This window comes from Tenrec ecaudatus, chromosome 7, assembly GCF_050624435.1.
Source record: "Tenrec ecaudatus isolate mTenEca1 chromosome 7, mTenEca1.hap1, whole genome shotgun sequence".
Taxonomy (NCBI): domain Eukaryota; kingdom Metazoa; phylum Chordata; class Mammalia; order Afrosoricida; family Tenrecidae; genus Tenrec; species Tenrec ecaudatus.
Genome location: NC_134536.1, coordinates 162,889,627 through 162,902,409, shown reverse-complemented (window position 1 = coordinate 162,902,409; position 12,783 = coordinate 162,889,627). Strand labels below are relative to the sequence as shown.

Sequence of the window (12,783 nt, the reverse complement as noted above, 5' to 3'; positions counted from 1 at the left end):
GCAGATCACTGAGAATGGCAATTGCTGACTGCTGAGAGATTTCTTCCATTGATGGCGCTGTGTAAGAAAAACTCTGGGACTCTATCATAACTGAACATTTTGTACAATATAGACTGGATTATTACTGCAGACTGTTTTGCTGAAAGTTCAAGATTTTGGACTTGTCAATGCTATAATGAGATTGGAATGTAACTGATTTCTGTGTAACTCCTTATCTATACAAAATAACATTGCATTATTGGGATTTGATTAAGACACATTTTCAAGGGTTTGAGGGAAACATTTCATTAGATGTTGATCAGCTTAAAAATGATATTTTCTATACATTCAAAAAAGACTCGAGGCATCTCCTGGCTCTGATGTGATTAAGCAGTTGGTGACTGGCATGGAAGGGTTGGATACTCGAGCTTGGACTCAGAGTATCTCACATAGCTTGAGCTCCATTCTGACTGTATTGCTATTCATCATAATTTTAATGCTCACAGTCCCATGTCGTTTCCATAGGAAGCTGATAGATATAAAGAGAGACCATGTTGCCTCCGTGACACCATCAAATCTTAAACGCAATGCAGTAAGGGCAAATGGGGGACACTAGCACTGTAGGGAGATAAAACTGGGACTTATTCCCTGAGTGGTACCGAGGGAATCTGGAAGACTAGTATTCCATGGCTGGAAGACCACCACTTTGGTAGTTGGAGATATACTCCAGATACATGTTCCTGTGGTTGTCTATCTTTTCCACAGTTTCTCCCTTAGTGCTATGCTGCCTTAAAGTGAGCACCTGGTTGATTCATTCTCCCTATAGAAGCAGACATTCCTATTTGACTCTATGTTAACCCACCACAGGGTCCAAACAGCTATTGCACATCAGGGGACTTTACCCTGAGCGCCTAGATTCTAAATGTTTTTAAAAGCCTGAATTTTGGGCTATATTAATTGGATCATGAAGTTTTACCTTGGAAGTTTTTAATATAGTGTAGAAAATAACCATGTCGCCCATGTGGCTTTTTAATTCTATGTATAAAACAAAAGGGAACTTGTGGGAGGAGGTCAGATGTTTACAGACATCCTCTCTAAATGCAATGGCTGCCAGACAGCTGTCTCCCACCACTGGGGTCAGCTTGCTCCCTGATGCTGGGGTCAATTGATTGCTTCTCCCTAAGGCTTGAGAACATTAGCTTGATTCCTGTAGGCAGAGTTCACACCCTAATGATAATGGTCTCTATCAGTTGAGCCAGGGAACAAGCCAAACCGGCTCTGTGACATCCAAAGCAAGGCCACCTCTGTATCTAGGATCCTCCCATCTTGTCACATGTATACCACCCAAGCCCTCCTCTTCCTATTGTGTGGGTACCCCTACCTCACCTGCTCCCATTATTTCATTACCTATATCACAACCCTTTCTTGTGATTAGGGACTAGTATGTCCCCAGAGAATATAAAAGTCTGGGCTTGCATTAACTGTCTCTCTCTCCCTCCAGGTGAACCATCAAGTGGGGCTGAAATGAGCGTGGTGCCATGAGAAAAAATTCCCTTATTTATACAGACTAGGAATTTTGATCCTTTGTGGATACTTTTTACCTTCAAAATTCACAAGAAGTGCATCATTCTTTCCTTTGACTCATTTCAACAGATGCAATATAACTGAAGTACAAAATTACTTCTCTAATTGGCACAAAGAGGATTAATGAAGCTCAATTATTAAGAGGTGAGGCCATGATAGACTACACAATACCAATGTAATGATAAATATCCTCTACAGCTCTTAAGGAGGGTTTCTCTTTAAATACTCTTTTTTCCCCATATGGATGAAAAGAATGCACTCACGATTATTCTCTCTTAGTGAATCTTCAAAGTAACAGAGAGAACAAGAGTATATTAGAAAACAAATAGAATTATTTTTCAATGGGAAGAAGAGAAACTCAAGTCATTCATATAAAAGTATCAGCACCCCTTCCTTTCCACTAATCATCAGACCAACGTTCCTTTGGATTCACACCCTCATACTCAAAGTCTGATACTCCTTTAAATCACTGTATTTCTGTTGCATGAAGAACTGTATGTTCAGGTTTGGGAGGGGACAGATTGGGGGCGGGGGGCATGTTATCCTTTAAAGTACTGTCTTCAAATTCTTACAATGTAGATTCTTTTTCCTTTGCAATGCCAACATGAAAATGTTTGGTTTATTTACAAATTATAAACCTCATTGTGTAATGATTTGAGGATGCACACATAGTGAAACTAGATGTTAATATTCACATATTTGAAAATAAAACTAATCTATTCCTTTCTTAACACACTTCTCCATTTTATTTGCTATGCAATAGTGTTTTGAATTATCTTTCACAATCCAATATATCCATTCACATTCATTTCTGCTGTCAACTCCATATAGTAAAGTTGTAATATGATCCCCTAATTCTCCCATTTTCCTTCCTTCTCAATTTCAACACCCTCAAGGAGCCATTATCTGGAGGGTTATCTATCTTGTTTTCATTTACTGCATAATCTTATATATACAAATGAACGTATGCAAATCTAACTTAATTAAAGAAGTAAAAACGATAGCAGTGAGGTGAATAAATATTGATGAACTAGAGATTAATTATGTTGGTCATCAATATCATACTGCTCACTGAATTTATCATCCTTTCCATGTCGCCCTACTGACAGGGAATACCCAAATATCTTGCAGTTGGGTTTTAGGTATTCACTACATCTAAACACCTTTATGTAAATTTGATTCTGCATTTTTGGACTTGTGTTACCTCCTCCTGTAATCACCTCATGATTACACAGGCTGGACCCACTTCTCTATTTAGATATCACACATACATGAATTGTTAGGTGCAGCTAATCTTATAAGCCAAATAAAAACAAATATTTCTAGCTTCAGGGAAGTTGAGTTTAAATAGATTAAGTCGGAAATAAAAGAAATGTTACTGCATGAGTAACAAGTCTCTTGTATTCATTAAGACTAGGAATCATGATCTTTCCTTTTTACATTTTTACCTTCAAAGTTAGCAAGAAATGCAACTTTCTTTCTCTTTTTTTAGTTGATTAACAGATGCAAATGTAGTAAAACACAAAATAAACCGTTAAGTCTGCCCAAAAGGTTTGATATCACTAAATTTTGGAAGGTAAATCGTGAGAGAGTGCAATATCTGAAGGTGCTTATGGAAACACACGATAGTCTTCTAGGAATGTCACCCTTTCATTACTCCTTCTTCATAAGGATGAAAACATTGCACTCACCAATCTCTTCTCTTAGTGAACCTGCAAAATATTGAGGAGAGCAAAATATGTCAGAAAAACAGAAAAAAGTAATCTTCAAGAAAAATACCAGAATTTCACTCAAATCAGTTCAATCTGGTGGGAACCCTTCCTTTTCTTTCAGCAAAAGAGCAACATTCCATTGGATTCACAGACTCCTAGTCAATGCCTGATAGTACTTCAGTCGTGGATTTTTTAGTTCTGTGAAGAATAAAGTGTCTACATTGTTTGCTTTGTTTTCGTAATTAACAAGTCCTTAAATACCCCATAATACTGATGAAGAGTCACCCAAGTCCAGAAGGAAGAAATACAGATACCAATGTGAATCTAAGGATTGTAAAGATATAATACAAATCTAGAGGAGGAATTGGTGTCAGAGCTTTCTTGTGTTGAAGGCTACACTGGACACTCTCAGCCAACAAATGGGTAAAGCCTAACCTTCTCACCTATATAAAGCCTCTGAGGAATCAAGTCTGACTATCGTGGAGTTATAGGAATAGCTTTGTTATGTGAAAATAAAACTAGAGTAAAGATTACCTGTGAATATCTAATTAAGAGAAAATGTCACAACTTATTTCATCAACTTTTGGACCCATTTAATGTTATGTAAATTTAACTGCGATGAAAAATGAGGAGATTATAGTCCTGGATTAAGCAATTGGTGAAGCCACTCTGAACGTAGAACTCGAAGGGAAACAGCCTTGGTATCTCACAGAACGCATTGGAGAGTGGTCTCTAGCAGATCTTGTTAGGTTAAAATTGAACACCTTATCATTTGACCTCTCTTTGACACTTTTGAACATTGTTCTAGTTCTTAATATCTTCTTCCTTTTCAATTAAAGATTCTCTCTAATTTTGTTACTGTTGTTAGGGTTTTTGTTACTTGTGTTCTTTTTTGTGTGCATTTCAGTATATGATTTCCAAAGTCATTAAATCTATACACTGCATAACCAGATTATGAAATTCATGGGTATCGCCTTAGATATTGTCTGAGCATGGGCTGTTCAAATTTAGGACTAAGAGAACAAGGAAAAATTTCAAGAATTGATTGTGTTACTGATTGTACTTTCTTGCTGCGAGTGTTTGTTTGAATAATATGATATGTGTTTCATGCCCAATAACCTCGTTTAAAAATTAATACTGTGAAACATGGAGAATAATATATAAATTCATTTACAAATTAATTGACCCTCGTTACAAATGGAGGAGCCCACTTCCAAATAGATGAGTTTTAACAAGGAAAAGTTGGTCAAAGAGATGGCAGGGTAGTGATCACCCAGAGTGTATATTTGAAAATTGACCTTTTGGCTTTTTTTTTAGGAACAACAATGAAATTTTCATCTGACTTTCTTTCATTTACAAAACAGTAGATTACCTTGGAGAATTACAAGTAATTTACAAGGTAGTTAAACCACTCTCAATTGTTTATTGGCAGGTTATTCCTTAGGATAAAGATATGAGTCAAATTCTGCTCTCCTAGAGGTAACTGATTGGGGGATGGTTTAACTTTTCATCCTCTTCTATCCAGCTGTTTCAAGTTGGACTGCAAACAACAAGGTCAACAGTGTGAAAATACCAGCCACTCCACAGCAGGAAGGCAAGGCTTTCTTGTCCTCTAAATAATTACAGTCTGCTAAACCAACAGTATCAGTTCCACAGTGTTCCCCTGGGCCACTATGCTGTTACCATTTTAGTGGAATTGTTCATCTGCCTCATGTTCTTCAATGGCTTCTAATAGGAAATCAGCTGTAAAACAGAAGGATTCACACTCTCATACTCAAGGTCTGATACTCCTTTAAATCACTGTATTGTTTTTGCATGAAGAACTGTATCTTCAGTTTGGGGAGGTGGCATAGGTGGGGGCATGTTGTCCTTTAAAGTACTATCTTCAAATTCTTAAATATGCATGTTCTTTTTCCTTTGCAATGTCAATGTGACAATCAATGGTTTATTTGTAAATTATAAACCCCATTGTGTAATGAGTTCAGGATGCAGACATAGTGAAAGTGGGTGGTAACATTCACCTATTTGAAAATAAAAGTAATCTATTTCTTTCTTAGAGAACTTCTCTATTTTATTTGTTATGCAATAGTTTTTTGAATTTTCTTTTACAACCCAATATATCCATTCACAATCAATTCTGATGTTCCATCCCATAGAGGAAGGTTGTATAATGATCACCTCATTCTCCCATTGTCCTGCCCTCTCCATTTCCACACCCTCACGGAGCCATTACTCATGTAACTATTTCTGGAGGGTTATCTATCTTGTTTACATGTACTGCATAATCCTAAATATGCACATAAATGTATGCAAATAAAGCTTAATTAAGGAAGTAAAACAAGTAAAAACAATAGTAGCGAGGTGAGTAAATATAGATGAACTAGAGATTAATTAGGTAGTTCATCAGGATCACACTGTACACATGAATTTATCATTCATTCCATGCCGCCCTTCTGACAGGGACTACCAAATTATCTTGCAGATGGGATTTAGGTTTCCACTACATCTACAGTACACTACATCTATGCTCCCAGGTCTGCTTCAGAAATCACCTCCTTTCTAGAATTAGCAGGATTCTTCAGACAAAGGATTCCCAATTTCTCACTTTTAGCCAAACCCTTGTACCAGGCAGTCAACGAATCCCCCTTGGGTCCCCTTACTTCCCTTCAGACGGTGCATCATGCTTTCCTTTTGCTACAAAAAGCCCTCTGCACTGCTCCCGCCCTTGCTTTACCCACCCCTCCAGGCCATTCCTGCTGTATGTGGATGAAAAACAATTGGTGTTAGGAGTCCTAGTGCAACCGGTAGGCTCCTCCCTTGTCCCAGTTGCTTATCTTTCCAAACAATTAGACCCCATTGTATGTGGGTGGTCCTTGCGGCTGCTGCCAAACTCACCACCGAAACCAGAAAGATCAACCTATTACAGCCCCTGACCATTTTCTCTACCCATCGTCTAACTGACTTATTGTCCCAGCAAGCTCTTCCTCACCTGGGGCCCTCTCATATCCAACTATATCATCTACTTTTTTAAGAAAATCCCTCAATAACTTTATCTCACTGCAGCTTACTTAACCCGGCTACTCTCTTGCCTGCTACGGAGCAAGCCCCCAACAGACCCACTCATGTGTTGAAATTATTCACACTTTTCAATCTCCTATACAGGACCTCACAGATCAACCTCTGCCAGATGCCCAGCTCACCCTGTTTGTAGATGGAAGCTCTCTAGTAAATAACTCTGGAGGCCGACAGGCAGCTTATGCGGTGGTAACATCTTCCAAAGTAGTGGAGGCAGCCTCGCTTCCCTCAGGCACCACCTCACAACAAGCAGAATTGGTTGCCCTCACACGGGGCCTCGCCGTATCCAAGGAATGTATTGTAAATATATACACTGATTCCAAATATGTTTTTTTTAATTGCTCATACACACTGCATGTTGTGGAAGGAATGAGGTTTTCTTACCACAAAAGGGACCCCGATCATAAACGGGCAGCTTATAGCTAAACTATTAAAAAGCCATCCTCTTACCAAAAAAAAAAAAATTAGCCATTATTCACTGCTGAGGGCACCAGGTTTCCAGAGACCCTGTAGCTAAAGGTAATGCTTTCACAGATCATACTGCTCGCTCATTAACCCAAGTTCCCTCTCCTGTTCCTAGTTCAACATGCTTCCTGTCCCCCATTACTCCCCAACATACACAGAACAGGAAAACACCCAATACTGTAATCTTCCTCAATGAGAAGGGTGGGTGTACAAAGACCACCTACTCATCCTCCCAAAGTCAAAGCAGGAAGCGATAATTACGGACATACACAATTCTTACACATCGGGCCGAAAACTTTATATGAATTTCTAACCCCCATCTTTCACCCCACTCGGCTATAGAACACCATCAACACAGTCCATGCAAAATGCAACGTTTGTGCTCTCTCCAAAAGCCAAGGTGCTCAACACCCTCATAAACAGCTCCACCAAATGCGGGGACACCTGCCAGGGCAGGATTGGCAAATAGATTTCACTCACATGCCTAAGCATAAGCAGTTTAAATATCTCCTTATTATGGTTGACACATTTTCAGGATGGATCGAAGCCTTTCCCACCTCTTCTGAGAGTGCTGACGTAGTCGTCACTCACCTTCTTCAAGACATCATTCCTCGTTTTGGCCAGCCTGCTTCAATCCAGTCAGACAATGGCCCGGCCTTTATATCTAAGGTACAACAGGCAGTGAACGCCTCACTAGACATTTGCTGGAAACTCCATGCTGCATACCACCCCCAATCTTCGGGTAAGGTCGAGGGAGCTAACGGTCTCATAAAGCAGCAGCTTACCAAACTCTCTCAAGAGCTGCGACTTTCTTGGCCTCAGTTATTACCCCTTGCTCTCACCCGTTCACGCGCGGCCCCCCAGGAAGCCGTCCGGCCTCAGTCCATTTGAAATACCCTATGGACGGCCCTTTCTCTTTTCCCCTCTCCCTCTGTGTGACAGCCCTCCATTAGCCTCTTATGTACCATACTTATCTTTACTCCGAGACCTCCTAAGACAACAGGCCATTTCTGCCATCCCTGAGCTAACCCTTCACCTACCCCACCCACCCCCCTCCCTTTGATAAACCACAAATGTCCAAACAAGCATATTCTTACTAACAGGATGCTTGCTCAGCCAGCTTACCCAACTTCTGGACGCTTGCTCAGCCAGTTTGCCCAACTCCCAGAAAATTTAGCAATTACTTCTTTTTCTTACAATCCCTTGTGTAGGCATATTCACCCCCCTTTCCCCTGTGCCTGACAGCCAGAGGGGTATAAAAACACAGCTCAAGCTTCCCACTACGCGGCTTCAATAACTCAGTGCCCTGAGTTGCTGATCCCTCCCGCAAGCTTCTCAATAAAGCCTGCTCCTGAAACTTTGTTAATTGGATCTCTGGTTCTGTTTCGTGCCCAAATAAACCTTACACATATGGATGAAAATATTGCATTCACCATTCTCTTCCCTAAGTGAACCAGCAAAATAACAAAGAGAGCAAAATATGTCAGAAAACAGTAAAAAAGTCATCTTCAAGGGACATACCAGAATTTCACTCAATTTAGTTCAATCTGGTGGGAGCCCTTCCTTTTCTTTGAGCAACATTCCATTAGATTCACACACTCCTAGTCAAAGCCCGATACTATTTCAGTCATCGGATTTTAGTTCTTTGAAGAATAAAGTGTCTACATTGTTTGCTTTGTTTTCATAATTAACAAGTCCCTAAAATATCCCAGAATCCTGATGAAGAGTCAACCAAGTCCATAAGGAAGAAGTACAGATACTAGTGTGATCCACGGGTTGTAAATGATATAATACAATCTGGAGGAGGGGTTTGTGCCAGAGCTTTCTTGTGTTGAAGGCTGAGGGTGGACACTCTCAGCCAACAAATTGGTAAAGCTTATCCTTCACAATTATACTAAGCCTCTAAGGAATCATCATGTCTGAGTATCATGGAGGGATAGGAATAGCTGTGTTATGTTAAAAAAAAACTAGTGTAAAGATTACTTGATTATATCTAATTAAGCGAAAATGTGGCATCTTATTTCATCAACTTTTGGAACAACTTAATGCTTTTTAAAAAACATTTTATTAGGGACTCATGCAACACTTATCACAATCGGTACATACATCAATTGTATAAAACAAACCTGTACATTCGTTGCCCTGATAATTTTCAAAGAATTTCCTCTCCACTTAAGCCCTTTGTATCAAGTCCTCTTTTTTCCCCTCCCTCCCCGCACCCCCCTACCTCATGAGCCCTTTATAATTTATGAATTATTATTTTGTGATATCTTTCCCTGTCTGGCATCTCCCTTCACCCCTTTGTCTGTTGTCCATGCCCCAGGGAGGAGGTCACAAGTAGATTCTTGTAATAGATTCCCTCTTTCCAACCCACTCACCCTCTATCCTCCCAGTATCGCCCCTCACATCCCTGGTCCTGAAGGTATCATCTGCCCTGTATTCCCTGTGCCTCCAGTTCCTATCTACATCAGTGTACATCCTCTGCTCTATCCAGACTTGCGAGGTAGAATTCGAATCATGGTAGTTGGGGGGAAGAAGCATTTAGGAACTGGAGGAAAGCTGTATTCTTCACCGGTGCTTCATCGCACCTTGACTGACTCATCTCCTCCCCTAGACCCCTCTGCGAGGGGATCTCCAGTGGCCGACTAATAGGCTTTGGGTCTCCACTCTGCACTTCCCCCTTCATTCACTATGCTAAGATTTTTTTCCCCTGATGATGCCTTATACCTGATCCCTTCGACACCTCATGATCGCACAGGCTGGTGTGCTTCTTCCATGTGGGTTTTGTTGCTTCTGAGCTAGATGGCCGTTTGTTTACCTTCAAGCTTTTAAGACGCCAGGCACTATCTCTTTTGCTAGCCAGGCACCATAAGCTTTCTTCGCCACATTTGCTTGTTCACCTGCTTTGGCTTCAGAGGTTGTGTTGGGAGGGTGAGCATCATAGAATGCCAATTTAATAGAAGAAATTATTCATACATTGAGGGAGTGTTTGAGTAGAGGCTCAAGGTCCTTCTGCCACCTTAATAATAAACCTATAATTATAGACACATAGATCTATTTCCCCATTCTCATATATATATTTGCATAAGTACATGTCTTTGTCTAGACCTGTATAAATGCAACTGGTCATGTTACTAGGTAAGGATAAGATTTAATAACTTGTAGGTGGTGGACAAGAGCGTGTGTGTGTGTTTTCCTAATAGCACTTAATCTCAGGATACTAGGGTCCCTTGACAAGATGTAAGACAAGACTCTTACTTACCAGGATATAGCATGGCCTTTTCCAAATCTAAAACAGAACAAATCCAGGAGAAATGAGGTGAGACATCAATTTCTGGCTTCATGTGCCTCTCCTTTCTAATCAGTTATCATAAAAGTGTTTAGTTTATACTTGTAAGAAAAGAGCCAAGAAATTGTGGGCATCAGGATAACGAGTGATATGGGAACCCAGAGTTGCCTACCTTCATCGTATAAGGCCTTCCGCTCTTCTAGAAAAGAAGAAAAGAAAAAAAATAATGAGAAGCTCAGAACAGGTGTTAAAATGGAAGTAAATATTCTACATAAGTTAACAGAAGAAATAAGACTCATTGAGTTCTTTCTGTAGCTTCTCTAAAAGAGGAAAAAACATAAAATCAATCGGAGTGGGTTGTATCTCCCCTGTGAGTTTAAGGAGTATGTGAAGCGAATTCAGTGTGAACTTCCTTTGGGAATCCCATACATAAGTGAATAAGGAAGTTTGGATAACATTTACACCAAATAGCACATGGCAAGTACTACATAAAGCTATCCTGGAAGTACGCTGGAGTCATTAGCAAACCTGCCCATGCTCTCAAGAAGTGAAGATTTCTTCTTTTTTTTTTTTTTGAAGATTTCTTAGGTTGCTTCTGAAGCTTACTGTTGGAGGCTGATAGAAAGCCAAGGTAAGGAATACCATTTTTAACAAAGCGAAACAGAAGCCAAGGTTCGGACACAGAGGTATCAAGAGCATGGCATGAGCTTTAGGAGCTATGCTGTGCAGGCTTCCTGAACAATACCTGCTAATCTAAACTCTCTCAAGGATCTTCTTGTCATAGGACTGCCACTTCTTGATACTCCTTGGTGCTTTGTGTTTCCCTGGTGCCCTTGGGAAACCTTTGGTTTCTCTATCTACCCGACACAAGCAACATGAACAGCTTTTCTATGAACTTCTGGTTAGCTCTGCTGCCCTCCTTTACCTTTCTGCTGAAGCTTTTCTTCCATCTGATTCCTTGCTTTCTCTCTCTTGTCAGCTTTTTCATTCATTTTCTTTATTTCTCTCTCTTTGGCTTGATGTTCTCTCCACCCAAAGTAGCAGGTTCCAATGAGGAGGAGGCCCAGCACAGGAACTGTCCCGGCAAGGGCTGCTTTCCATGGAGACATCCTGGGGAAGAAGGGCTCTGGCGTGAGCCCAAGGAGACAGAGTGAGTGACTCACCAGAGGACGTCTTCTTCTCTCTAACTCACCTGCTTTCCTTTTCGACCCTGACTCCCAGCCTCCAATCCCATCACAACTGTGAATTGGGGTTTGAGTCTCACCGACCTGGAAGGAAGATGGCTGATGCTTTCTCTTGTCCAGAGAGAGGGTTTTCGATGGAGCAGGTCACATTGCCCATGCTGCGCTCTCTGACCACCAGAGATGCCTCGACATGGAAAAGCCCATCTCCGTCTTGAGACTGGGCCTCAGAGAGGGAAGGTAGCTTCACTCCTGCCATGTCTCTCCATTGCACCTTGGGCTTAGGGAACCAGCCTCCCGAGGAACACAGCACTCTGATTCCACCATCTTCGGGTCCCGTCATGTATACTTCAGGAGCAGAGCCTAAGCCTGAGGAAAGTAAACACATGGGTGAGGTCTGTAGTTTTCTGGACTCGAACTTTTGAGATTGAAACCTAGCCTGACCTTCTGTATGTAGATCTTAAACCAAAGTTCACATGTCAGAAGTACTCACGGTCTACTTGAGAGTGGCCTGTGATTCTACTTTAAATGAAGCATAAAGCCTGTTCTTCAACTGAAAAAATCTTTGAGGTCATTTCAGGAACAGAAAGAAAATAAGGTCATAAAAAATAGGAGAGAAGTTTAACTCTTCTGATTGTTTTCTTTCCTGATGGAGTAAAAACTAATGATTGAAGAAAGTGTCCATATTTATCTGAACCAATACGAGTTAATTCATTTTGCAGGGCATTTTAGGAAAACGAAATTTGTGTTGTTTTCTTCCCCTTATTTTTACAAATCGGTCTGACTTGGAATTTAAGAAAAGATACTATAAGGTAATAGAGCATAGCAACTTATGAAAGAGCACAAGAAATGCCGGTTGGACATATACATATCCTTATTTTTTCTCTGATTTACACTCTAACATACACACTCTACACCATAGTATCATACCTATGACATTCAGCTTCACAGTGGCTTCTTGGATTATGTCACCATCTTTAAAACGACATCGGTACTGGCCGTCATCAGAGACACGGATATGCTGTATCACCAGCGCCACACTCCCCTTGCCTATGGCATCTCTTGTCAACTCTGTCCTGCTGCGATACTCCAGCATCTGCTCGGCACCTTGTTCCTGTCCATTCTGGTACACGTGCACAGCAGGGGAGAGCTGGCTTCTGTACCAGCGGATGTGCATGCGGGCTGCGCTCCTCTCAGGGGAGAGCTGGCAGGGCAGAGTGGCATCTTCTCCAAGCACAACAGCAACAGGCCCAGCTGGTCCCTTGACAGTAAACCCAAACACTGCATGGATATCAGAGACAGATTAAGATACGTGCTAGCAAATGAGATGGACAACTTTCATTTCATTATTAAATGATTCAAACATATTTCTTATTTGAATTGTTTTCTGTATAAGGAGTAGATGACACGAAGACGATAAAGAACACATGCAGAAGAGACATTAAATGTCAACTATGCTCCTTGTACCTCTTAACAATCCATGGCATTCGCTTTGCCG

General features: G+C 40.8%; 1 protein-coding gene across 1 annotated transcript; it reads right to left on the bottom strand.

Moving 5' to 3' along the window:
- Positions 1 to 3,216: 3,216 nt before the first annotated feature.
- On the bottom strand, positions 3,217 to 12,555 carry LOC142452591 (butyrophilin-like protein 1). Its single transcript, XM_075553842.1, has 6 exons — positions 12,216 to 12,555; positions 11,373 to 11,654; positions 11,030 to 11,230; positions 10,277 to 10,303; positions 10,078 to 10,104; positions 3,217 to 3,275 (listed from the first exon to the last, which is right to left on the bottom strand). Exons 1-6 carry the CDS (start codon positions 12,460 to 12,462, stop codon positions 3,217 to 3,219), a joined length of 843 nt encoding a protein of 280 aa, XP_075409957.1. The 5' UTR covers positions 12,463 to 12,555.
- Between the last annotated feature and the right edge of the window lie 228 nt (positions 12,556 to 12,783).